Source organism: Ammospiza caudacuta, chromosome 2 (assembly GCF_027887145.1).
Source record: "Ammospiza caudacuta isolate bAmmCau1 chromosome 2, bAmmCau1.pri, whole genome shotgun sequence".
In the NCBI taxonomy this organism is placed as follows: domain Eukaryota; kingdom Metazoa; phylum Chordata; class Aves; order Passeriformes; family Passerellidae; genus Ammospiza; species Ammospiza caudacuta.
The window spans coordinates 39,358,979-39,386,025 of record NC_080594.1 but is presented as its reverse complement, the minus strand read 5'-3'; the positions used below and the strand labels follow the sequence as shown (position 1 = coordinate 39,386,025).

Genomic DNA, 27,047 nt, shown 5'->3' with positions numbered 1-27,047 from the left:
TCATAGCAGGGGGGGTTGGAACTAGATTACCTTGAAGTCCTTTTCAGACCAAACTATTCTAGGATTCTGTGATTTAACTTGCAGGCTCTCTCTAAAACACCACTTCATTACCAAGACATAGGTAGGAGACAATTAGCTTCCTCCAAGATCATACAACATTTATAGTTTTGACCAGAATTTTAGTGCTCTGAGTTCATTTGACCAGCATGCATGCAGACAGGTGTCCAACCTCAACATTACAAGTCAAATTCTCTGAGGTTGTTATGGCTTAACTCAGAGACAAAGAAGAAAATAAAGCAAGAAGACTGCTAATGCAAAGTTCTTAATAGGTTATAGATGAAAGGAGGAATGCTTCTCTGAATCCCCTAAATTAACAGCCCTCTTCTATCCACAGACTGTTCTTGGCCAATATCCGTAAGTAATGGAATTATGAAAAACAAGCTGCAGCTTCCAGAGTTTTGCAATTACCAGGGGATCATACAGCTTCAAGAACCATAGATGGCTGCACGCCGCAGAAAATTCTAAGCCAAAGGGTTGTAGTCAAAGGTTACATTAAAAAGCAACTTTCCAATTTGAGATATAATGAAGAAAATTTGAGAGGTCTGGTATTTAAAGGGAAATAAGATAAATTACATACATCTATATTGCAAACTGAGAGATAAACAAGCCATTAAAATGAGTGTCTCATCCACCTCCCACCATTGTAAGTTTTAAAACATGGATATAATTCATAACTTGTGAAAACACATGAAAAAGTTTATTCTATAATAGAAAGAAGGTAGTTACACCCGCACACAAGTCAAATATTTGGCATTACTTAGGGCTGCAGAATTTGATTTTCCTGTTCTCCTCTATTTTTGCCAGAAGAGAAAATGCGATCTTCCTGCCCTGAGCTCTTAAAAAGAGCCGTGAAAAGCAGATTTCAGTTGTTTTTACACTGTGTTACATCTCCAGGGTCTTACTTAGGAGATGAAACTCCTTAAGTAATCAGTGTATTTTCCAGAAGACTCAACATTTCCCTTTTTAGCCCAATTATGATCACAGCACTGGGTGGTGCCACTGAAGCACTCTAGTCAATTCATCTTGAGTGAAGAATATACAGAGGAGTACCAAAAAGCAGTAAGTTCTAAAAAACACTGTTCAAAACAATTTTTACAACATAAATAGATACACCAGCAACATACCTGAAGAAGAACATGAACAGAGCAGCTGTGATGCAGAACAAAAGGACCTACAAGAAGAAGAACGACTGTTATTACGTAACACACTACTACTGCATGCATGTTCTGGATCATGAGGATTCTGTAACTTTTACTATGAAAGCTACACTTTATTTATATGCTGGAGGGGTCAGAATGAAAGTTTGTCTGAGTCCACCAAAAAGGATTGCCTAGTTTCTAGTGGACTTTGTAGAAGCTTAAAAAATTGAAACCCAAACCAGAGTAGTGGGACAACAGACACAGCAAATGGCACCACTTAAAAAGCATTTGTAATAAAAGTCCAAGAAAAAAAATATTTATAGAACAACATAATTTAAACAATAAAATATTAGAACTGAAATTTAAACATCATATTTTACCAGTCTTTGCTTTTGTGATTAATTGAAATATCATATTGCTAGTTCCAGTTTAAAAGGCCCAGTGTTTAAAAAATCTGTTTTGACAGCTGCTTGTCCTGAACTGCTTTCCAGCAAGTTTGAGAGTAGATAATTCTATTCCCAATTAACAATACCCTTTCTAGTAGTTTAGCTTAGTGCCAGACTCACTTGGAACAATCCTATGTTGCTCTGTATCATCAATGTGCTCATACAAGAGTCATTGAGCAAACTGAGCAGCTCTCCAGCACTGAGAGGGGAACATCCTACTTCCCACTGCCATCCTCTCTGCTGGGGCTTAGCGCTGTTACCTCCTCCTTATCACCTGCACAGGGACTCACAAGTGCTGAAGAACACCTGCCTTAATCCAATCCATCTTTGCCACGTACACCTCACAAGTGAGAAAATTTTGTTTTGTTCTAGATATACTGGCCCATATTCATAAAATCATTTAGGAGGCAAAATCCTTACAGAAATATTGTAAGTCTTTCAGAAAATATTTGCACCTATTTTCAAGGGTTGAAGAAGTTTTCATCATGAGAGGATACAGACATCTTATGTGAGAAGAAATGGAAGAGGTGGCAGAGGTGTAAATTAGAAGGTTATGAACACATAGAACAGGAGGCTGCTGCGTGTTAAAACAGATCAGAAAGTGTGAGAAAAATTTGCATAGGAAATCTTTACAACAACTTTCAGAGAAAAAAAAGTCTTACTAATGGCACCATTTCTCTTTTCTAAGTTCCTCTGTCTGTGACTTAAAACTAGGTTACATGAGACACAACATCTGCTGTGTAAACTACCAATTTTTTCCTTCATCAGTACTATCAAACTTTATTAATCTGCATCAAAAATGTGAACATCTGAAATCCTTTTATACAAAATCATTAGGGCAAAGGTATATTTCATGAGAGTAATTGAGTATTTCATTTCAAACTAGCAGCAAAAGCAGACAAGCAGACTTGTTTTTAAACTCAAAATCTACTCAAAAAGGTCTGCCCTATTCCTCTAAAGTTCAAAATGTATTTCATCAGTCAAAAAAGCATCAATTCTCTGGAGGTTATTCTGGAGACACGGGGAGAAGGCGGCTTGACAGCCTGAGCAACCATATTGGGAAATAAGTGAGATATGGCAAAGAACCGGTTTTCTGGATGATGTGAGGGGATGACAAAACAAAAAAATCCCAAAAAAACAAACAACCACACCCCCAAAAAAACACACAAAAACCAAAAACCCCAAAGCAACCAACACAATAAAAAAGTATGCCTTTGCATACCAAAAACACTTCACTAAGTAGTATTTTTCTTGCCCTTTTTTCTTTTATTCCTTTTTTACCTTTTTTTTCCCCCAGTAAGTTTGATAATAATCTAACAGATATTCTATGCAGTATTTCCAACAATCTATATGTATAATTAAGATTCCCTCAGAGCTCTTTCTACTCCAGGCTAAAGCAGCACAGCTTTCTCAGTCTGGGAAACCCAGCACTGGACACAACACTACAGACATGTCTCAGCAGCACTGAGCACGGGGGAAAGATCACCTTGTTCAGCCTTCTGGCAGTGGCCTCCTATGCTGGAAGGGGCCTTTGCTGGCTCATGTCCAGCTTGGTGCCCACCAGGACCCCCAATTCTTTTTTGAAAAGCTGCTTTCCAATGGTCCCAGGATATACTGGTGCCATTCCTCACCAAAGCCACGACTCATCCCTTTGTTGAACCTCCTGAGGACCACTATTAAAGAAAAGCATAGACAAAACAAGACAGTCCAGAAGATCATGATGGGAATAAAAGGCCTGTAGGGTACAACTGTTGGAAAACTGCTGAAACTATAAAAGTAGTAGCTAGTGATGATCATGACAACTCTTTTCGTATAATTATCATATACTGATAAATCTGTCTCATCAGGTACAGGAAGAGGAAGGCAGAGTTAAATCTGCAGCAAATAAAGCATTGGTTAGATAATAGAAAGAGCTCTCCAGGGTAGTGATACACCAGAACAAGATGTCTGTGACATAGTGGAATCTCCTTTATCAGAGATGCTTAAGATCAGTAGAGGCAAACATATCCAAGAAATGCTGTGGACATGTTTGACAGGGAGTCTCCAATATTTACTCAACTGAAGGACGGCAAAACATGCAGCTAAATTAGACCCAGACTCTTCTACATGAAATTCACAGCCCTACATGGAAAGTCCAGAGACTGCCTTATCATAGCACAAATAAGGCAGAAGCAGAAGAAAAATTGTCACTGTGCCCCAAATCTAAGCTACTTTCAAAATAAGCCTTTTTTAAACTTTTTCCCCATTCTAGAATTTTTGTAATATCTTCAGTACAATGTGCAGTACCTATTTTAGTTTTTAGTTTTTAAAATAATATTTTGAAAAAAGAAAAAATACTAAGGGCTACAGAAATAGAATTCTAAATATTAAGTGAAAAAGACTGCTATTCCAGTGAGCAGGAAGTCTCACTTGGGATTTTCCTTGCAGAGTCCATTACTTTTTGATTTACAACAGAAGACCAACACAATGTACTTGGCAAAATACAGACTTTGAAACTTTCCAGCTGAAGAAACAGATACAAGCAGAAAACCTGCATGTTGCTAATGAGAATGATATGCCCTAAAGATTTTAACATCTATGAAGAGATGCCTGTAGGTTACAAGGAAAAATCCTTGTGCTCCAGGACAGGTTAGCATATTTGGTATGTGAGTACTTTAATCTAATTGATTACATTATACTTCACTGTAGTATGCTAAACCTTAATAAAAAAATAATAAATAAAAGGAAATTTGCTGACAAAACTGAAAAGGTACTTTTTTCCAGATCTCTGTTGGCTGGCAAAGCCAGTATTTATTTTTTTCCAAGAAAGTTCAGCCATCACACAGTCAGCAAAAGGAAGTGACATCTGGCAGTACCCAGCACTGAGCACAAAACAAAAAGCTCTGGGTCAAAGTGGTTACCACTTGCCCTGGTCACAGCAGTAGACCCAGTAACACCAGTAGAAGTAGCTCACAAATGACCTTCCCTCACAGCCAGATAAAAATCTTGGCCCAAAGAAAGGAAAAAATAACACTGCTAAAACTATCAAAACTACTCGAGTCTTGTGTATTCAGGCTTTTCCCGCACCTTACTCAGTCCTGAGGTTATGTGCACTTTCTTTAATCATTTCCATTATAGTCAGATTTCCTTGGGTACAAAAGGTCTCTGATTGGAGGCTACTCTGCTACAGTCAGAATAAAGACTAGGACTGAGGTCTGTGATAAAGGAACACAGACCTAGTAACTAAAAAGAAAAGCACTGAAGCTACTCAAAATCTATTTAATGAAGACAGGAGGAGGTAAATGGGCAGATCAGTCCTATTAGTGGTAGAAGCATCCAGAGTGTTGGAGCTACAGTTCAACACTGCATAGTGCTACCACCAGCTCACAGAACACCTAAGGCAGCTTCATAAACTGGCACATAACACTTGACTTCCAGCAAAAATGAGCTATTCCATTCTCAGAGTGGCCAGTGCTTATTAAAGAAGTCAGACAGTTCCTGAACAGAAATGTCATTAATGAAGTTTTTAAAACAAAGATATTTTACAATGAAAAAGGGTTATTTGGTTTTGTATGAAAACATAAGGACTTAGGGAAAATGGTGGCTGTCCTTCACCAAGCTCAAACTTCTAGAAATCCCAAAAGACATACGCCAATTGGAAATCCTGAAATGGAGCCACATCACCCTGGTAATTTCAAAGGATGCAATGCTTTACCTTCTTCCACTAGCTGATCCTGTCAAATGGAAATCTTTGTAAGACCTTATCTCCACCTCTAATTGAAATGCAGCACAGCTGGGGAGAACTGCACGAGCTCTCAAAAGTAACAGCAAAAACTCTTGTCATACCCATGGTCATCCGCATAATGTTTATCTTCCTAGCTGAAATTAAATAACTTTTGAAGCAAAATTACTGCTGCTTTAAAATTGATAGGCTTTATGAAAATGCAGAAAACAATTTGTCAGATACTTATTGGGCACAGGGCCAGTTCAACTACACCTACAACACTCAGCTGTCAGAGGTTCCTGATTTCTTTTCTGCCAGCAAGTCTGAAGCAATCTCTGGGCTGATAAGATCAAAAGAAACATGAGTATGTGTTATTAAACAAGAGATTATATAGATTCTTGTTAAAGCACTGTTGTTGGATCACGATTAAAAGATTACAATTGGCAAATGCAGACAGTAACTGAGCCAAGATCAGGAGCACCTGCCAGTCCCACAAGAACTGCAATGAATAAAAAAAAAAGCTAAACCTCTGATTTTCTAGTTCATAAATTCTGTGTGTGTGTGTATATATATATATACACATGCATATCTATAACTGAGCATTTCAGCAGTCTTCATTTGTTTTCTCAAAAAAACACTCGTCAAGTTTCTTCCCCCATTTTTCATATTCTACTAGCCATAGCAAACAGAGTTACAACATACATTGACAGAGCCACCAAATATTCTTTCTGGAAGCTTCTCAGGAAAGTCCACTGCCTTCAAGAATGCACAAGGCTTGAGAGACTGAAGCACCAAAAAAGTAGTTGCCAAATGACACTGAAGTTTTATCACCAACAAAAACAAAAGTTGTGTGTTATACCACTGGAGTGTACTGAGTTCAATTTAAAAATCTACACCTCAAATCCACATTTAAAAATCTGGGACTGGGTCACTATGATCCTTCTACAACCTGACATGTTCCTCATGATGGCTACACATGCTGCTGTGCAGGTATGCCCATTGCTGGGCCATGCACACAGCTTGAGTTGAAACTACAATGTACTTTCAGGCAAATGAACATATGTAGTCATCACTCCTCCTCCAGCACCTATTTTTGATGATTATCCCACGTGTCTTCTTCTGGCACAGAGATGCACAGAAGAACAAATCTTAGATGTGACCCACCTGAAAGCAACTATTTTCTGCTCTCAAGGACTGCATAGGGGCAGGGCCAGACAGCTTAAACCACACCCAGATCAAATCATAGCCTGATACTAACAACATAGTCAATTCAACCAGCACGATTTGAACCTCCCTCCATTATAATTTTGACAAATAAACGTGAATTAGTTGTAAATTGTTCAAAATATATTGAAAAGGCAGAATTAGTGATATACTTGAAATACAACACCGCAAATGAAAACTACAAAAACACTAACATCTCTAAGTATTAAATCCATATGTAAGCTGAAATTTAAATCGGGTTACTTATCCTACAAGAGCTTTACAAATGTAGTAAATACTAAAAACCCAATAAATTTTCTTAGTAGTCCCTGCACATGTCTTGTATTAGGCTTCTGAACATAACTGCTTAGCTCATGTTACAATCATCCAAGATTTCATCTCCACCATGAGAATTTCTGCTTATCTGTCTCTTCTTCTTCCAGAGCTCACAATCACTGAAGAATTACAAGGTTTGATATTACCTTAGTATCCAAAAAGGAACTGCAAGTTATTAATCTTTAAAAGCTTACAGGTATTAAAATAATTTTGTTGCTGTGAAGCACGTGCATTAATAGTATAAGAACAACAATTTGCAAGGCAGCATCATGAATGCCACTAATGCCACTTACTATCCAGTAATGATTTATACTGGTGAAATTTCTGAAAAGTAGCAGAATGTGATGAATTTCTGATATGCATTAAAAGCTAGTAAAGGGACAGGGTGAAAGAGGTAGAAATAAATTACCTATTTTGAAAATTCGGATATAAAAAGCACAGTTTTCCCACTATTGCAAGCATTTAACTATTATTTATGTATTTGATAATTAAAGTCAGTTAGGTGGACAAATTTTAAAATTACTAAAAATCTAGCATGCTCAGATTCATTGTAAGTTGACAACAGACAAATAGTTATCTTTTGGGCTCAAGAGCTTCCTGCCCCATATGCCTACACCCAGAGCTGCCCCCTCTGTTCTGCTGGTTGAGACTGTGGGCCGTGCAAAGAAGAGGCTGAGGAAACCAATGGAGCAGCCAGGAGAAATACACATTAAAGAATGTGCTCAGAAACTGTGCATTTCTTTTCTTAAAAATGCTGCATAACTAGCAGACACAAATGCTGTTTCTATATATATATATATATACAGCAATATTTTGATGTTTACTAACTGAGGAAAAATATTTAAAATTGATGATAATTATTTATGCTTGTGCATAAATCCTGATACCTTGTATAAGATGTCATTTAATATTCCTGTATCTCTCCCCAATTTTGGCAGAGTTTTCATTAGCATTCTGAACTGCATGCATTGCTTTGCAAGTAAGAGCCCCCTTGAGAACGTGAGGAGGGGGAATTGCTAAATTGATAAGCTAAAATGCCTCTCACATTTCCCCTGATAGGAGCCTCCACAATGTACAGCTGACACTGGCTGTCATCATAAGACACAGTCAGCTCTTCAGGGGAACAAGGGCTCTTGAAAAGTAACATTTATGTGAGCATGTAAGGAAAGAGAATCACACCTGACTGGAAGGGGGTGAAAGCACTGATTGTGTTATCTGTTGAATGGAGGAGCTCATGCTGCTCATGGAATTACTTTCCAGTGAATTTTCCTGAGAAAGTACAGATACCCTTGAGGCATGTGAAAGGAAGGACTTGAATTCTTGCCACAGATGTCTACTCCATCCCACTGCTGGAGGTTCCTTCTCCCTCAGCATCCACATCACTGCAGTAAGCCAGGGAAGGGGCTCAGGCTGCTGGTGATGGCTGTGCTTCAGAGACAACTCATTTTGAAGAGCCCCTCTGGTGGTCCTTCAACCACCTCCAACATGAAGACTGAGTGGAAAGAGGAGATGCTGTGCAGAAGCTCATGAAGCACTATTATAAACTGTTCTAGCTTGACTCACAGTGCCTTCCCCTATCTTCTTATTAAGCTATAATAGTCTTAGAACTTAGATATAGAAGCTGAAAACTAATGCAGAAATCAGTGGAAAAATAATAGTGTTTTACTTAAAGTACTTAATTTTTAAAGATTACAGCAAAGGCCCACACACCAATAGCAAACACCCATTCTTCCTCCATTACAGAACTTTATCACACCTTGATTAAAATCAACAGTATAGATTATATTATGCTTCTCTTTCTCCCAACAGTTTAAATTTTGTCTTGTTTGTTTTACCAATCACTTTAGTGTTAGAAGATTTGTCACCCACTTCTCCACATAACACCTACAGGTTCAGGAAAAAGTCTTGGCACCAGCAGAGAATGCTACTGAAAAGGCAGATTAATTTTTATTCCTTCTGCTATTGTTTCTACCACCACAACACAGAAAAAAATAAGATCAAAACAACATAAGCAAATTGAAACAAGGTTAACATAAGATTATGCCCTTTGGTCATTGTTTAAATATTCTCTTAGATATTTAAAAGTTGGTGTGAATGTTTATTCATGCCTAGAGTTATTACTCTGTTTCTGATCCAAAACCAGACTACAAGATTTTATAACTGGTATATACAGTTATAAAACAACTAAATGGTCACAATTTCATTTATATTACATCCCTGCCATATTCTGCTCTGCAGCCCCACCTCTCTCACCCTTTCCTGTCCTCTGGGAAGGGAGGATGGCTGCCTGCACACAGCTTCTCCTGCCAGGAGCTGGAGAAGGAGGATACCACAAAGACTGTCCCAGACCCACAAATTACCTCTTTCACAGCATCCACCATGGGGGATAAAATCCCCAATGGCAAACTGCATCCACGCAGTGGTATCAGACCAGTAGGAAAACGGGATAGGAAAGAAAAGCAAAAGGGCAGATAATGCGGGTTACCTGGTATACCAAATTTCCTAAGTCTGCTCTTGAACTTCAAAAGTACTGTGGCACTTTGTAATAATGTGATTTTTTTTTTTTTTGTAACTTTTATAAAATATAAATGAGGACACATTCAAATAGTGTCACAACTGGGCACAAAACACCTCAAAGAAAGAAGTCACCTTGATAAGAGGAGTTTAAAAACCCTTAAAAAGCATGTAATTAGCAAAGAGCTGGTTATCAAGATCTAAACCAATCCATCTGCAAAGATTATTTTCATTTAGCAATATTAATCGTTACTGAGAAAATTAATGAAAATCCAGTTCTAGAAAACAGCTGTGCAATCCACTGAGGTAAGTGCAGACAGGACCCATGCCCAAGACTATAGTGTTGTGTCCTGAAAACTACAGGAATCTGAAAAGATCACAATAGGGAGATTAGCTGCACTTGTAACTGACCACACAGCTAAATTTACTGAGCTCTTGACACTGCTGCAGCGTCACCACACCCAATTGTTTCAAATGCCTGGGCACATTTTAGGAAGCTACTCAAAAATTTCAAGTTGTTCATTATTTTAGGCAATAATGTCAAATACTACATGACTGGGAACACACATTGTCTCCTGTTTGCCAAGGGACTATGGATTTACTTTGAGCTCTCCTTCATCTAGACTCTCCCTACTCAGCAAGCAGTCCCGAGTGCAAGTTACAAGCTGAAAGGACAAAACCTTTCAGCAGCTAAACCTGAGAGAGAAGTCTGATCTTTCTTGCAACACCTTCTCTCACTCATATCTTTTCCAGTCTCTACCTCAGAGCCATGGAGCACGGTATCATTGCTTTTTCAAATACAAAATACATTAACTAATGGCTAAAAATAGTGTTAGAGACTATACCACAAACAAGATGTTTAAACCAAAGTTTGAACTGCTGCTAACTGTGGCTTTTTTTAACTGTTTCACATTTGATTTGGCTGCAGAAACACAGCTAACACTGAGTAAAAGTACCAGGTCTATGCAAAGCACATAGTACAATACAGCATGTGTGAGTTCAACTCTTTTCTAATATGCATGTCCCAAATTTCAGGGCAGCACAAAACAATTATCCCATGAGAAAAACTTATATCTGAAAAATGTCTTACTGCACTAATAACTTAAAAAAAATTAATGAATTTTTGTTTATGGAAAAATAAGGTAACTTATTTAAATTATTTTTAAAAATGTAAAGGCTTATGATATGTGTGATTTTTACCTACAGAAGAAAACAGAATATTATTTAAACAATTTTATTAATGAAATATCTGCATTTAATGCAGTTGATACTACTCCAAAATACATAATCAACTATATTTTTTCCTGTAAAATAAGTGCTTTAGATTTGAATCTTCACAAACATCACATTTTCAAAGTGTTATGAGATTATTTTTTCCCCTCAAATATTACATGCAAATAATTCTTAGCCCCAGATTAGTCCTAAATGTCACTAGACAAATGTCAAGCCTCCTTGGCTTCACCAGGGAGCCACAACACAAGTACATTTGAAAGATGTGTCTTATTCGCTTGACAGTAAAAGGATGAAGAACAACTGCAAGAATTCTAGAAAGATTTTTTGTGATAAAAGAAAAAGTGAAGGAAAGCACATCATGAGTTCACTCAGTTCAATGAACTGTGTAAAAGACTCAACAGGAATATATTCAAATACAAGAGCAAAGAGCTCAGGTGATTCCCTCCTGCTCTCCAGAACACACCTGCTGCCCTTTTGAACTGTCTCATTATTAAGTATTGCTCTGAAGCACACGGGCGAGCTTCAGCTAGTGAAGATTACAGGACTCCACACATCACTCTTTCAGGAAACAATTTAATTATCTGTCTTCTGCTCTTGTAGATGCACCACAAATGGTGCAGAAGACCAGATGATTTGGTTAAGATCCCAAAATTAAAGGCTTTTTGATTATAGAACAGGTACTCTGAAAGCAGTACAGCAAAAGGTGAAATGTACCCATAGGTGGTCATGAAATATTTGCTCCATTAAACTGATTCAAGTTTTCCAAGTCATCACTGAGAAACACAGTATTCCAAGGTGTGAGTAAATGAACTCCCAGCTAATGAAATAAAATGGCATTCAAAACAGGATTATACAAAAAAAAAAAAAACACAACTATTTAAACTTCAAAGAAAATGGATGATTATAATGTAAATCAAACAACCCAAACACCCTTGGGTTCAGGGATGACCAGTTGAAAACATCTTTTCATCTCTCAGCCACTCCCAGACAAGTTTTTACAGAAAAACAGGACTAAGAACAAATTGTGGGGCCTGTTCCCTATTGCACCAAAAAATGCTATCTTAGTTGTACCCAAAAGCATAACTGAGCTACGAGAACATCCAAATGCAATACAACAACACTAGAATCTTCTCTTTCCAAGAACAACTTTTCATTTTTATGTCTTTAATGCTGAAAAGAAGAGCAAAACAAAGTGGCCCAACTATGGTTAACACAAGGGGTTAACAAATTCAAACCCAGAAAAATGTGAACTCAAAATACAATTTCCTTCCTGCAAATTGCAGCAATGGAATTGAAATTAAACTGTATTTAGTTTAAATCCTATTATCACTGGAAATTCTTTTTAAAAAGTCAGCAGCTTTGGCATAATTATGCTTCTGGCCTGTTTCCTCAACAGTCTCAAAAGACTTTCCTGTAAAACAGCTTAAGTGCACATCCTACTCTGTAAAATGACAGAGTGCATAATATCAGGGTATCCATCACATTTAGATGTGCCTTTTTTCCCAATAGAGCACATAAGAACAAATCAATCAACCAAAAGAAGACTTCAGCATATCTTAATGAAAGTATCCTGAAACAAAGCCTTCTTTCTGCTAACTTAATAACAGAGACAACTGAGGTAAAAGAAGATGGCATATAAGGTTATCTCATCAAATTTCATTACTCCATATTTAAGGGAATGCTTTCACAAATACTCCTGAAATCTTTGAGTAAACTGTTATATCATAATTTCCAGGGATTTCAGAGATTTTAGTAGTTTCTCTGAATCCAAGGCAGAAACAAAAGGATTTAATTTTTATTTTGTTTCCTTAATAGCAGCCTCAACAGCCCAGCAGTACCCAGCACCACAGCCCCCTGCACTCACCTCTGCATGGAAAAAGGGCTCTCTGGGGGAAACCAAGAGCTCCTTTTATTCCACCAGCTCCTTATATTCCAACAGCTGTTCATTCAGAGTATAAGCAGAAGCCTATAATCTTACAATTTAGAACAGACTTATTAAAAAGCTGAAAAAAGGGAGTTTTGTTGTTGCCATTGATATTTTTTTAATAACTTGCCTGCCTCGCTACCTCTTCTGGCACTGTTACCAGTAATATTAAATTACTTCTTAGCATCAGCTGGTAGAGAGAGGAATTTTTTGAGCTTTCAAATCACTCACATGTACACATCACTTCCTACTTTGCAAAAGGCATTTGTAGCCTAGAGCCATCTCTTCTTTTTGGAACCTGTAAGAAAACATTTTGTGTTCCCTCCATGCACTCTCACTGTCATCAGGGACTAAAATTATTCCTTAGCGGGGCCAGTTTCCTTTTCATGCTACCCAGGTTCAGGTGGTGGTTAAATAGAAACAGCTTTACAAAAATTCTAAAAGTAAAGAAATACAATACATACAAAACATGAAAAAAGAAACTCAGAGACAGAAGATCCCTAAACATGCTCAATTTACAGGATTTTTTTTTAAAGCAAAATACAAAAGGGGGTTGGGAACAGGAGCATACTCAGAGATTCAAATCTGAACCTAAAGATAAACCAAACTTCATGCAACATTCTTGCTAGCTGCACACAAATCCCTAGGCTCTAAATTAAATACAGGAAACACCATGTAACCCCCCCATATTTGTCATTATTTGCACTATTATCACTATCTACAAGGTATGGCTGACCTCACATGAACCCTAATGTTCACAGACTGCAGGGAATCATTAAAGAAGTGAAAACTAGGGAGACAAAAGCAGAGTGGAGTCAAGCAGGCAGCACATGCCCCAGAACAGCCAAAATTCAGACAAATAGATCAGGTTACACAAACTCAAGCAAGTACATACCAGTGTAAAACAGGAACCAATAGTTTCAGCTATCAAATTACAGAAAAGAAAATCCTTGTAGAAATGCAACACCAATATAGATAAAATGTTAATCTGGACAATATTTAATAGATTAATAGTTAAGAGATTACTTATGTTATTGATATTTGGTTGGAAGTCAAAAAATAAATATAATAGTTCTGGTAAACAAAAATGAACTATTGCGCTCACATTAGTATTTTTTAAGCAACATCTTGCAAGTAACAATTTTCAGGTACTTCATTCATGCAATCAAAATTATGCTATCACATAATAACTGAAGGTATTAATGTTTTTGACACTTCAGATTATCTACTTACTATCAATTTCAGCCTCCACTTAGAACAAAAGAAATACTGGGGGAAAAATCCCCTCAACATAGTTAAAATTGAAGCATAAAATTGGGTATATTATCGTTCTTGAAATGATACTGTCTGTAGATGCACAAAGGGACTCACACATAAAACAGGCATTAAGTAAAAGCATCAGCCTTTCCAGATTTAAAACTTTCTGGAGGGAGGATTAAAAACCAACTTCCTTCCCAGCTGGGTTGGGCTCTTCTCCCACAGAACAGGCAACAGAACAAGAGGGGAAAGCCTGAAGCTGTAGCCAAGGGTGGTTTGTTTTAGCTATTACCAAAAAAAGATATTCATGTAAAGATTTGCCAAGCATTGGAAGAGGTTGCTCAGAGAAATGGTGGAGCCATCACCCCTAGTAAGATTTAAAAGATGAGTGAAAGTGGCACTTGGGGACGTAAGTTTAGTGGTGGACCTGGCAGTGCCAGGTTATAGTTAATCTTAGGGGTCTTTTCCAACCTTAATTATTCTGTGATTCTACTCCACTTTTCTGATGACTCTGCATCCAATTTTTGCAGTGACCAGGGCCTGAACAACATCTAGTCTTTACCACAACAAAGATATTTGAGATGTCAGCCAAGGGGAATACAGCATGCTTATTATTTCAGTTCATGAGTTTGTGTCTTTGAGGTATTTTCTCCCATCATTCTTGGTATGCACCCATGTGCTCTATCAGGTTTCTGGCTTATTTTTCTGAATATCAGAGCATCATCTCTTTGAGCAAAGTGCTATTTTCAGAACAAACACTAATTTTCCATTTCAGCTGTAGGAATAGCAAAGTTTTCAAGTATAGACTGTTTCAAGTGTGAGTCTGGAGCACCAGGTGCGTTCAGAAGACACCCAAGGATGTCCTCTTGCACAGCTTACTGCATTTGCTGCACTCACTGATGCTGCTCTGGTCTTGTGCAAATCAGTTGCTTCTGTTACAAGGATAACAGAGCTTGGACAAAAGTCTGTTGATCATGAGATCAGTTCATGAAGACTCAGTAAAATATATCAACTATTCTGATTCACATATTAATCTGTGTTGTTCTCCCATTATGTAAGTTTTCTTCCTCTACCCACTCACACAGAAGTAGGTTTCCTGGCATTCTTTTAGCTAGGATTATGCCCTTCTCACTCTTCAGCACCCCACCTCCTTCACTTGCCATAAATCAAATGCGGTTGCCGAATTATGTTTTTGTAGAATTATGCTATTCATCTACTGGAAAAAGCGAAACTGATCATCTGCATCTTTCCTCATTCCTTGAGAAATAACCAAGCCAAGCAGAGCACAACCAGGAGTTACCTATCAGATGAGATGAATCACTCAGTAGTGAGATAACATCAGGATAGCTCTTATACTATACAAAACATAATATAACACTACATTAAAAAAGGTGGACAGGTAGGCAGAAAAGGGGAAAAATTTGCAATTTTTTTGGAAATTATAAAAGAGGATCATTTTGGTAGGCGGTTTGGTCTTTGTATAAATCAGCTACTCCCTTGCCAGTGAGTGACATGAAAAATGTGTTTCCTGAAGCAAAGGGGAAAAAGGAAATAACAGTGGAGACATTGATGGAGACAATATGGAAAAGTTCAGCATGTTGAGTTATTTTAAGTTTAGAAAAAATGCCAGGAACCCAGGAAAGAAAAAATATAACGCGAGGGAGGGAATTTTACTTCAATTTTTAAAAATGTGTTGGAAAGAAAGTTCTAATCTAACTTTATGAGAAAATATTGTAGCCAGTAAAGCTGATTTAAACCCTTGAAATTGCAGCCAGGATGATGATTGTGAAATTAAAAAAAACACTCATAAGAAGTAAAGGAAATGTCTTATTGGCTTATCTGCAATTAAGGAAAACACAGGTTACCTGAGGAAGAATAATTCACTAGTACAACTCACAAAAAAAGTGAAACAAAATGGAAGAAACAATTTTATCACTGCCCAATCATCAATGGAACTGGTCAATTTTGGGCTAGTCATCAGTCTATTCACTGATACTTAGGAATAATTAAACCTGTCAGGACAAGGAAGAGGAACAAATTAGTACACCATTAAGAGTCCCTTTCAACCCTAATTACAAGCTACCTTTTGTAAAAAAAAAAAAAAACCCAAAAAAAAACCCACGAAAAAAACCAAGAAACTAAATCGAGCCTTGCACGGGTTCCTAAGCTTGGTACCCCTGTACAAATATCACATCAAAGCAATTCTCAGATTGCATCCAGAACTTCTGGCAGTGTTTCATACTATTCCTAGAACACCTACTTCACTACTGAGGCAATGAAATGCATCTCCAAACACTGACCAATACAGTGCTCATTACACACATAAAGGAGAAGCACACATGAAAATACTGTTGGGAGGAAAATCACAGACCCTTATTACCATTCAGCTTCGTAAAACAAAAAATTAAATTCACAACACATACACATCACATGAAAACTGAATGAAGGCTTAACACTAGCAGATTTAATGTAAGAAGCCTTTATAAATCTGACCTGAGGTCTCTATGCTTTTGAGGAGAAACAAATCCAAGACAGAAAATTAAACAACAGAAAAATTCAACAACTCAAAAATAACCAAGAAATATTTGAGAATTAAATTCTGTTAACTTCTGGTTCTCTTGAAAATGTGTTTTCCATTGGAAAGCTTTGATATTTAAATTAGGAGCTTTCTCAGGCCTTACCTATAATAAGTACTGAATCTTTAGCAAAGACTTTTTGCTTCCAATTAAAGAACAAACGTTCATACCTGAAAGGTTTTGATTCATTTTAAGGCAACCTTACACAACTGGATAAACAGGCTTGTATATTCTGAAAGGGTAAAACTCTGCTAAATCTATAGACATTAAAGAAAAAATGGTTAAATTAGAAAAAACTTTTAAAGTATTTTCTCTCCTCCAAGTACAGCACCACTTTTATCTGCTTGCTAGGTCACCTGAGCAGAAACTACTTTAGAATCATGTAACACATGACAAATCAGGCCTTATCTTCAAAGGTGGTGCTGGGAAAACCCAAAGGAATTTCAAACTCCTGAGATACCAACAAAGAATTTAATTATTAAGTGATTTACTACAGTATTTTGATACTATAATCTGCCCACAATACAGGAATGGGTCAAAGAAAAATTGAAGCAACTCTGGTTCATTACTCTATCCTCAAATGTTTAATGTGTATATTTTCAAATGTTTAATATAATGTCAGATAGGAACAGAAACACTATTCTTTCTTTTTTAGAGATCTTGCATAAAATTCTTTAAGATACCCTGAGGGAATTAATAGAGACAAATCTCAACTCTCATCTATACTGGGAAAATGACTGAATGAGGTATTTCAGCAATAAAAGCAGCTTTGTCTAAGTTTAGCTCTCCTAAAATCCCTTCTTAGGGAACCTTTCACATTCAGAGCTGTGGGACTGAAGACATCTTAATAGCAGGCAGCACAGAAATTATGTTGTAACTCACAGACAACCTTTCCCACAGTCTTCTGATCAGATGGTGACACCAGTCCAAAGAGTCCCCCTTCAACAGGCTGGCCCAGTTCTCCCAGTGCCATTCCAGCAACACTGATACCCTCTAACCACATTTTTCTGCCACAGCTCTCACTCCAGGGATGAAGCTGAAAATCTGCTCCAGAAAGGCTCTTTCTACTTACTATTAGAAAAGACTTTGTCTGGATGCACCTTCAAGAAACCAACCATTAAATACTGGAGAAAACAAAAATGGGGAAGGGTGAAGATGCAAAGAGAGAACTTCCAAATTCTGTCTGTCTGCTTCAGACATAAGTACAGCATTTGAAATGCTAAACAGGTGTCACTTTTCACTCCAGAATTAGTAATGTAACCTCAAATTGTCATTTTTTTGGCATAAAAATGCATTGAGATAAGGGACCAAGGCAGGAACCTTTTCATAGCCAGCTGTTTGTAACCACATCCATTGTTGAGCAGCACTTTAATAGTTTTAAAATCATGTACTGATATTTTAATATACATCAAAATATTTATTAGTCAACAGAATCAAATACCTTTATTTCTGCCCTTTGTACACAAAGTTCCACTATCTAGAACAGTATTTCCCATATTATTGATACATTAAAATAATAAAAATATTTTGTGCATTTTGATGCCAAATGCTGTTTGTAGAAACTGCATACCCTGGAACTGAAATAATTTATATTGGGAGTGCAAAAAATACTCATTTAAGCCAGTTTAACAAGTACAGTTCACTGCTGGAAGAACATGCTTTGGAAAATAAGACATCTCACACAGGAATTATTTCTTGATAACCACCACCTCTACCAGACCACACTGGTCACCAGCTGTTATTTTTAAATGGCTCTCTGTCATTCAAGATGAAACAAGAGAATGAACTTAAGGATCTTTGGTGGCCAAGAACATAGAAAGAGATATTAGTCAATCTTTCCTTTAAACATCACCACTAGAATTCAAATGAAGTGAAGGGCACTTTCTTTAAGTCTGATAAACAGCTCCAGGGTCAGATTTGATTACATAAAAGTTTTGAGTTCCAGCAACTTAAAAGCTTTTTTTAAAATTTTTTTTATAAACCTCATATTTTATCAAACATATGTGAACACTTCCAAATGTCAGGAATTCCAAGCACTTTCCTTATGACTGGAAAATTGTACCCACTCATGGTCTCTTCACACAGTCATCCCAAAGTGAAACCGAGTTCAAGGACATGCAGATGACACAGGGAAATTTATTTGTCTACATTTTTGTCCTAAATTTACATGAAGTCTGATGAGCTGTACTGAACGCCACAGAGAGGAGTACATTGTGTACAAAATAATCTTACTGAAAAGAAATATTTCCACATCTGCCTCTGTTCAGTTCCATCCTGCACAGACCGCAAAATGACAGCTCAGAGCAAATTCAGAGAAGTAAACTATACATAAGTGTTGAACTCTTCTTCCAAACAAATAACAGAGATTTAAAATCCAACATGAAAGGGAGTCAAAGCACCTTCCAGAAAGGAGCTCTGTAAAGAATACAATGCATCTCTCCCTTTGCTATAAACACTTCAGCCATGAACAAAAGGAGGCAGCAAGGCTGCTACCGTTAATCCAACAAAAGATTTTCTTCTAATTAGGAGTGAAACTTAGCTTACAAACTTTAGTAGAATTCAAGAGTTAGACAAAGAGTATGATTTATCCTATATCCCAACAATATTATTAGTCCTAATTTTTTAGCATGAAGTTTCCAGGGCAGCCAGCACCATCCTATATCACTGGATGGTTGAAAAGAACAGAGGCTGCCAAACCACTGCATCCATCTCCATCCGAAGCTAAAACTGCAGGAGACCATCATATTTCACTGCAGGTAATCCATTAATTAGTTTACTATAGGAGTTAAGCACATCTATTGCATGACCTATTGCAAAATAAGGAGTAGCATTTTGGCTATATAGTGAGGAGAGCAAAAGCTTACTTTTCACATGTATTCATAGTCACTCACTTACCTATGCCAAGCCTCTCAAGGAGATGTCAATAATCAACTTTTTCCCAGTATCTTCCCAAGTTTATTCAGGTAGTTAACTGTCCAAGGCAAGTGTCCCTTACTGAGTTCATGTAGTTCCTGATAGACACTGCGGGTGCAACTGTAATTCAGGTCTCTGGTCCATCTCTCATTACATTGTCAAGTGATGGATTTTGTGAAAGACCTTGTTCCTCCTTCATGAAAGGAGGAAAACTGACATTGCATAGTGCAGATGGGAAGCACCATCCTCATTATCCCAGAAAATGTTAGCCTGACAAGATCAAATTAAAAAAAAAAAAAAATTGGTATATATATAACGCAACATAATAAATATAAGCCAAGGTTGGTAACTATTCCAGAGAGTCTAAATATAATGCTAAAATAGTGCTGATTCCAATGACTCTTTCAATGCTCTGACCTAAGATAAAAAAAGTAAAATTTAAAAAAAGAACCCTTCAAGTACATGCTTAAATTATTATTTCCTGCCTAGCAAAAAGCTTAAGTCACTTGTTTGGTTAAATACTGTTAAAATCAAGGGGACCTATACACACTCTTAAATTCACTTCCCACTGAGTAAAGCACTAGAGCATGTGCTAAACATGCCCTTGGGAATTAGTGTCTCATGCTGCACACTCCTGCAAATATTTTAGCATGTGTTTGTTTTGTTACCATGAATATTTCCATTGATAAATATGTCCATAACTGTTAACAGGAAAAAGACCTGGAGCATTACTAAGGAGGAAATTTATCAAACAAATTACAACTGCAATATTGCATATTTTTGTAAATTACAATCTTAGAGGTGAATGAGAAATTTCTGTACATGAAGAGATAAGAGTAAGGGAGTCAAAGCTGTTAAGGTGAAAAATATACTACAGAAATAAAGCAAGTTATTGCCACAGCTGACTAACAGAAAAGTAAATTTTCTTTGCTCAGCTTCCACATCTTTTCCATACTCACAGTTATTTAATAGGGCACATAAATGCAAAACAGCATAGCATTTGCATTTTTAATCCCACATAATTAATGAGCACTTTTCCCTCTTACTTCAATCAGAACCCCCATATAGGAAAATATAAGGCAATTGATGCCATATGTCCTTCTGAATTGTTATTCCAGATGTATTCCTTGTATTCCTTGGAGTCACAGAATTAAAGTTCCTGTTTCCTTGAAAAATAACACATTCCTAAAAACTCAAATGAAGTAATTTTGAGTATAAAGTAGTTTATTAATATGATTCATTTTTTTGGTAATGTTCATTTCCTTCAGCATTTTGTCCTATAACCTAAGTACAAAATAAAGGAAAAATTTACTTATAACATATTGAATTACCAAGAAGCACAAATGCATTTACCTATATCTTTTAGCTTAAGATTTTTCTGGCCAGAATGGTTAACTAACACTTAAGCATTTGAGAACTAATGTTTAAGTTTTCATTTCCATTAGCAGAGAATAACTTCCCCCATAGTCTGAAGCAGTGGGATTTGATCAGAATGCTTGCTTTTAAAATACTGCAATGTTTCATTATCTTTTTCTTTAGCCTTGTAAAAAAGAAAGAAATAAAAATGCACCGGTTTTGTGTGAATATTTGCTTAACTGAAAGTTAACTGTGCTTTAAGTACTGCAAACAGAAAATCAGAAGTGGGGAAGGGAATTGCAGCAATAGCTTTCCCACACTGCCCTGCCAACAACCTCAACCTTGTTGAGCCATTTTCTCTAAGGGCTAGAAGTAATTAAGTTTCATTGCTAAATCAGTCTTGAGGCTGTCTTGAGCAGAAAAATCACTTATGCTTAATTGCATGCGGTGATGTGGTGAGCAGTCCATTAGTCAGACTGCAGATACAAGTTTACTTTTTGCAGCTCTGCAGGATACTTATAAATGAAAGGTCATTATTTTATTCAAGCAGTCACTTATATAATACATATTTCCTACAGAAAACAGTGGTACTTCAAAAAAGGTTCATATTTGAGTTTTTGCTACTTAGTTCTACTAAATATTATTTTAAGGGTTGTTGGGTTTAAAAGCTTGAGTTTCTAAAGCTTAAGAACAATAAAACTAAATATTGACTCTACCATAATAAACATATATTTAATAATTATAATTTTATCAATTATAATACAAATATTTTTAAAACAGTATATTTAAAAAACAAAACTGCCCATAATTTTTAATATAGGAAGATAAATATGTAACACAAATAATATGTGTAGTCACACACATCTGAACACATGCACATGGCCTGAGGAATGTTCTCCATGACCAAGAAACTCTACAGACTCTTTGCTAATCAGAACCATATATTTTTCACCTGATTCCATCAACAAAGAATTAGTTTCCATAAAATTGTAGCTGCCAGGAACAGATTGGTTTCATGGTTCAGAGTGGGAGAATTGTTCCAGCAGTTCATGCACCCTATCATTCCTGCTGCTGGCAGACCAGATTTTCACCCATCACAATCACCTTGCACTGAGATATCAGTCAAGAAAGACAACATAATCCTTCCTAAGTGATTAAATATTGTAAAATATTAAAATAGGTTATTACAATGAAACAGTGCAGACTATTACTACAGAACTCTAGCAGTGTTAATTTCCATTAATATCCACTATTCCTGATTCTTGAGTACCGAGTCCTGAACAGCCAGCAACAGTATTTGATCTTGCCCATAACAATAACTTCCTTAACAACCATAAAGGTATCTAAATATCTCAGGCTGGACTGTTCTCCTGCTCTCATGCTGTTATTTAGGAACAGGGATGGTCTCACAGAGCAAATGCATAGAAGTTTTTTAAAAGAAGGAAGAACACCTAAGATTTTTAAATTAGAAATCATTTCAGATCACTGGAGTATAGTACCAATATTACAGAGTCCAAAAAAGCCAGCTGTGCTCACCCAGTAAGGATCACAACCTGTCATGTGATGGAAATGCTCCAGAGTCTCTTCCCCCTGCCACCAAATAATGTCACACTATTGAAAACTACACCCTGGTATGGGTTCCCAATCCTAGCAGACAACTTCCCTATCAACAGCATTTTCCCACATCTTCACATTTTGGAAAGAACAATAAAACCCTTGGCCTTTATAAGCAGGAACTGCTTACCCTAGGTATTGTAATTTGATTTTTCTACAGCTTAAGAGAAATGTATTTAAATTTTATCTTTTATATAATATTAATCACATATATGCCCAATAAAAGTAGGATTATTCTAGTTTTATACCTACAGGAAAATGTTTGGGAATTTAGGTCTTTAAGCACAGAGTAGCACACAGAATCACAGTACTATTGTTTAGGTGGGAATGGAATGGAAAAAGCTTTCTCACTGACTATAGGCACATTGATCTTTTTTTCAGAAATCCAAAAGAAGACATTTCTAACTGCATTTTGATTTATTCAACCTGTTAACATACAGGACAATTAAAAGTTACCAAATATGACTATTATTTCTTGTTTCAACAATACTTTACTAAATATAACACATGGACAAGAAGCATAAAATAATTTGAATTGACTAAGAACACTGTTTTACAAAAGGAATGTTATATTTAATTAGCTGAAAGTCATTGAATGTAAGAAACATTTACACTAAAATTAAGACTCCTTCAAAGTGGCTGGAGAAGCAAATGTTGCATGGAGACTTCATGGCAACCATCCTGCATCTGAAGGGGGCCTATTGGGAAGCCAAGAGAGGTTTCTTCACCAGGCACTGCAGTGATAGGATAAGGGGGAGTGGCTTCAAACTGAGAGAACATTTGTATAAGATGTTAGAAAGAAATTCTTTACTGTGAGGGTGATGAGGGACTGGCACAGGCTGCCCAGAGAAGCTGTGGATGCCCCATCCCTGGAACTGTTCAAGGCCAGGCTGGATGTGGCTTTGAGCAACCTGGTCAGTGGAAGGTGTCCCTGCCCATGATGGGGGGGGGAGATGGAATTAGATGTTCCTCAAGGTCCCTCCCAACCCAAACCATTCTATATTCTGTGACTATACATACAGCAGTAATTTAGTTTACATGCATATATTTACACTACAAAGTGTTATTGAAAATGGTGGACATTCAGACACTGGCTAATTCTTCCAACAACTTGCACAAAAACTAAGGATTAGTTACATGCATGCTTCAGTAACACTCAGTATTCTTAAATGCTTAGTGTTACTAAGGGAATGTGAACAAATTCTTAGCTTTATCAGGTTAAGTATCTTCTTACAGTTGTCTATTTCTTCAACTCTATGAATGAATTAACATACAGCAGTGTGGACACCACCAAAGTGAGAAAGAAGCATTATTCAAGCACCAAACTCCAGTAGCACCTACTCTGCCTTTCCTCATGTACAGGAGTAAAAATCTCCCTGCACATGATCTTTTCTCTTGCAGAACAATAGAGTTGCAGGGGGCAATTTTGGTGACAGGTTTTAAGTATAAAGCAAAATGACAGCTTCATTCCAAGGCCATGACATAGAAGACTAAAAAAAAAACTAGATTGGGAGCTAAATACATTTCCTTACACTTAGCTTTGTTGCCATAATTTTTTATTGTCTACTTTTACCATGCACTAGCTGCTTTGCTGATGCAAGACAGTAAGAAATCTGAAATACATAGGCTAAGTACTAAGAAAGGAAAAAAAGAGAAATCTTTAAAATAGGTAATTCCCTCCTTACTTTACTCCCTGCCAATACTTTCTTGGTGAAACACACCTGGAAAATACCTCTGGGCATAATTTAATTTACTTTTCAGCCTTGTGTTACACTTCATTAAGGGAATTTAAGACTATTCTAAGATAAATACATACCATGAGTTTGAACTAAAGAAAATTACAACAATAATAATGCCCAGCATGATATGCTAAATGCTTGAAGTACTAAATTCTATTGTTCCACTCCATGAAAAATAGACAGACTATATTTTCCATACACTTTAAAGAAAACTACAAAGCATGAGTTACATAGATATTATTTCACTTCTGTTTTGAAATTCAAGTTCTCAGAGTTCCCAAACTTGTGTGTTACCTTTCTTCAGTGGTACCTCTCCATATTCTGCAATATAACCACTGAAATGTAACCACTCTCTTATTTACAGGTATTTCTACCTTAAATGTACACCAGCCATGATTCCTACAGTGTATTAATTTTTCACATTCCCTAACAAACTAATGCTATCACAACAAAATTACTTAGAGCAGATTAATACTCTGTCAAGGCTAGAGATGATCTTTAGTAAGTAACAGATTATCTGTAGGCAAATGGCATTTTAAAAGAGCAGAAAAGTTCTTGATATTCAACTATGGTTTTAAAACAAATTTTCCTTTCTCTTCATGACTAAAAATTAATTAAAAATCCATAGGCCACTTAAAATGGATAACCCAGGGCAAGCTAGACACATAACACCTTCACACAACTGAACACATGGCAAAAACAGCACTGGAACACTGTACACTGGAACACCTCAAAGGCAATCTGCTGGTTTCTCTCCCCAGGGTTCAACTGCATTCTCAACCTCTCTCTCTCTCTCTATCCAATCAAGCTTTAGTTTTCACTGCATTTAATCAGAAGAATTATTTACCTTTGACTTACTTCCAGATAAGGTATGCCAGTCTTTGGCAATTAAATTACCTTTGAACTGTTACCCATTGTGACCTGCCAGCAGAATTTTCCAGATCCCAGTACTATTTTAAAATACTTCTGACACGTATGCCCCAACCCAAAACCTTAAGCCAAAGGACTATAAAATAGTTCTATTCTTGTGGATACATCTTATCCATTGCTTCTTCTTTAGAAGAAGTTATAAAATACAGGCTCTATACTACTTCCGAAATAGATTTCACTAATGAGAAAGCTATAACTATGCATGCCAATAATTTGAGCTGTTAACTGATGGTTCAGAACACTCTTATAGAATAACTTTTTAATTTTGAATTTTTTTGAACACATTTCTTTTGAAAAAACTAAAAATTAAACATTATTTTCTTAGGACAGAGAGAAGGGGCTTCACTTTAGATGAACAGGCACTCAGACCTGCCTGCAACCAAACCCTTTCTTTTAGTTTTGCAAAAACCTTTCAAATATAAGGGGGTAATTTTATATGAGAAATTAATACTGAAACCTACTGGCACTTTGGATCTTACACAACATTCAGAAATACAATTTGGCTAAATTAAATTTACACCATTTTGCAATCTATTAAATTTAAAAAACACACATGTTTTCTGTGTGCCAACAACCCTTAACCAGGACAGGAAAACCCCAGAGGATAAAATTCAAGAGACTAACAATCCTTCATGTGGAGGAGATTATCATTTAATGAATACTTAGTTCCATGTCATCTTCACATTACACAACTAAATATGATGACAGGTGTCCTAATATCTCTTTTGAATCACTCCATTGGCAAAATCAAGAAGTTCCTCCTCATGAAAAAAGCCATCACAGTTTCTGTTAATAATACAAAAGGTTCATGTCTATATGACTATAATTCCACAGGCAAGTTTCCAGGAGACTACACTGCACTCTGCTATGGCACAGTGGGCTGTGAAGAAAGAGGGCAAGGAAAACCTGAGCTGGCACTAATGTCACTTCAACTATGTACCCTCCTGTCCAAGGTTCTTTCAGTACATCTGTTGAACAAAAAGCAGTGCTGCACGAAGGAGTGCTTCATATTGCTGTTCCCACTGTTATGGATTCATTTGTACAAATATTAAAGAAATCACATTTTAAAGACCCTTACTGATCCCCTTGTTCAATGTTTAGCTAACTGTTGTATCACAAAAACATCACTGGTACTAACTACGAACACAAATCTACAGAAATTACATTTTACACATATCTGGGCTAAATTCATAAAACTTTGCAATTCACATTACTGAATTTACAGAAAACACACAGAATGGTGAAATCTCTTAAAAACTGCTTTAAACAAAAGCAAAAACTTGTCTTTTTCCAACAAAGTCCACTTTGAAGCACGGGTATGTACTGTCATAGAAATGCATACAGTTGCATGTATTGCACTGCAAAGCAGTAAGCCATTTTAGGCTAGAAAAGCTTACATTTTTATGCTAACAGTCACAAAGGTCATGCATGTCTGGTATCAGTTGTGGCTCTCTGGGAATCATAACTCTACCATTAGACCTGTTGACTGTCAGCCTATGTATTTCATGCATTTTTTCCATTAAGCCTTCCACCCTCTCAGTTTATCCCCCTGCTCCTTCTCTGTGTAGATCTATTTCCCTCATCTACAGGCCTGAGGCCATCAATGTCCTGTGAGCTCATTGTCCTCACCAGATCTCTCCTTCCTGTTCAGCATCTCCACAAGATATCCACATCCTATGTGACACTGGTTCTGGTGTATCATTGGCACAACGTGAATAAAATTGGTCATTTCCAGTAAAATTCTGGAAGTTCTCTCTGTGTATAGTCACCAAACGGATCTCAGCTTGTGCCAAATGTATTCCATCCTGCTGCCATGCACTCAGTAACTCCTCACAGCCCATTGCTGCCAACCCTTACTCCTCCTTACAGCTTTCCCTTGGGGACTCAGCACACAGCAGTAGAGGCTTCAGGAATGCAGAACTGGAAAGTGGAAAAAGTCACCTCTGAAGCAGGAGCCTCCTTGTATTCCTCTTGTCACTCATTTGCTGCTGTTGTTTCCTCAACCCCATCACTGCTGCCCTATCAGCCAGCTCCACAGAGACAGCAGGCCTGTCTGGAGGAGACTGAACACTGAGAGGAACTGATGGCAGCAGACCTGAGCCTC

At 36.9% G+C, this 27,047-nt stretch overlaps 1 protein-coding gene across 1 annotated transcript in view; it reads right to left on the bottom strand.

The window, feature by feature from the left end:
* Positions 1 to 27,047, bottom strand: part of TMEM135 (transmembrane protein 135) — a 156,985-nt gene that overhangs the window by 58,153 nt on the left and 71,785 nt on the right. The window contains exon 6 of the mRNA XM_058824835.1: positions 1,185 to 1,231. Coding sequence (XP_058680818.1) covers positions 1,185 to 1,231 — 47 coding nt within the window. The remainder of the gene's footprint in view (positions 1 to 1,184; positions 1,232 to 27,047) is intronic.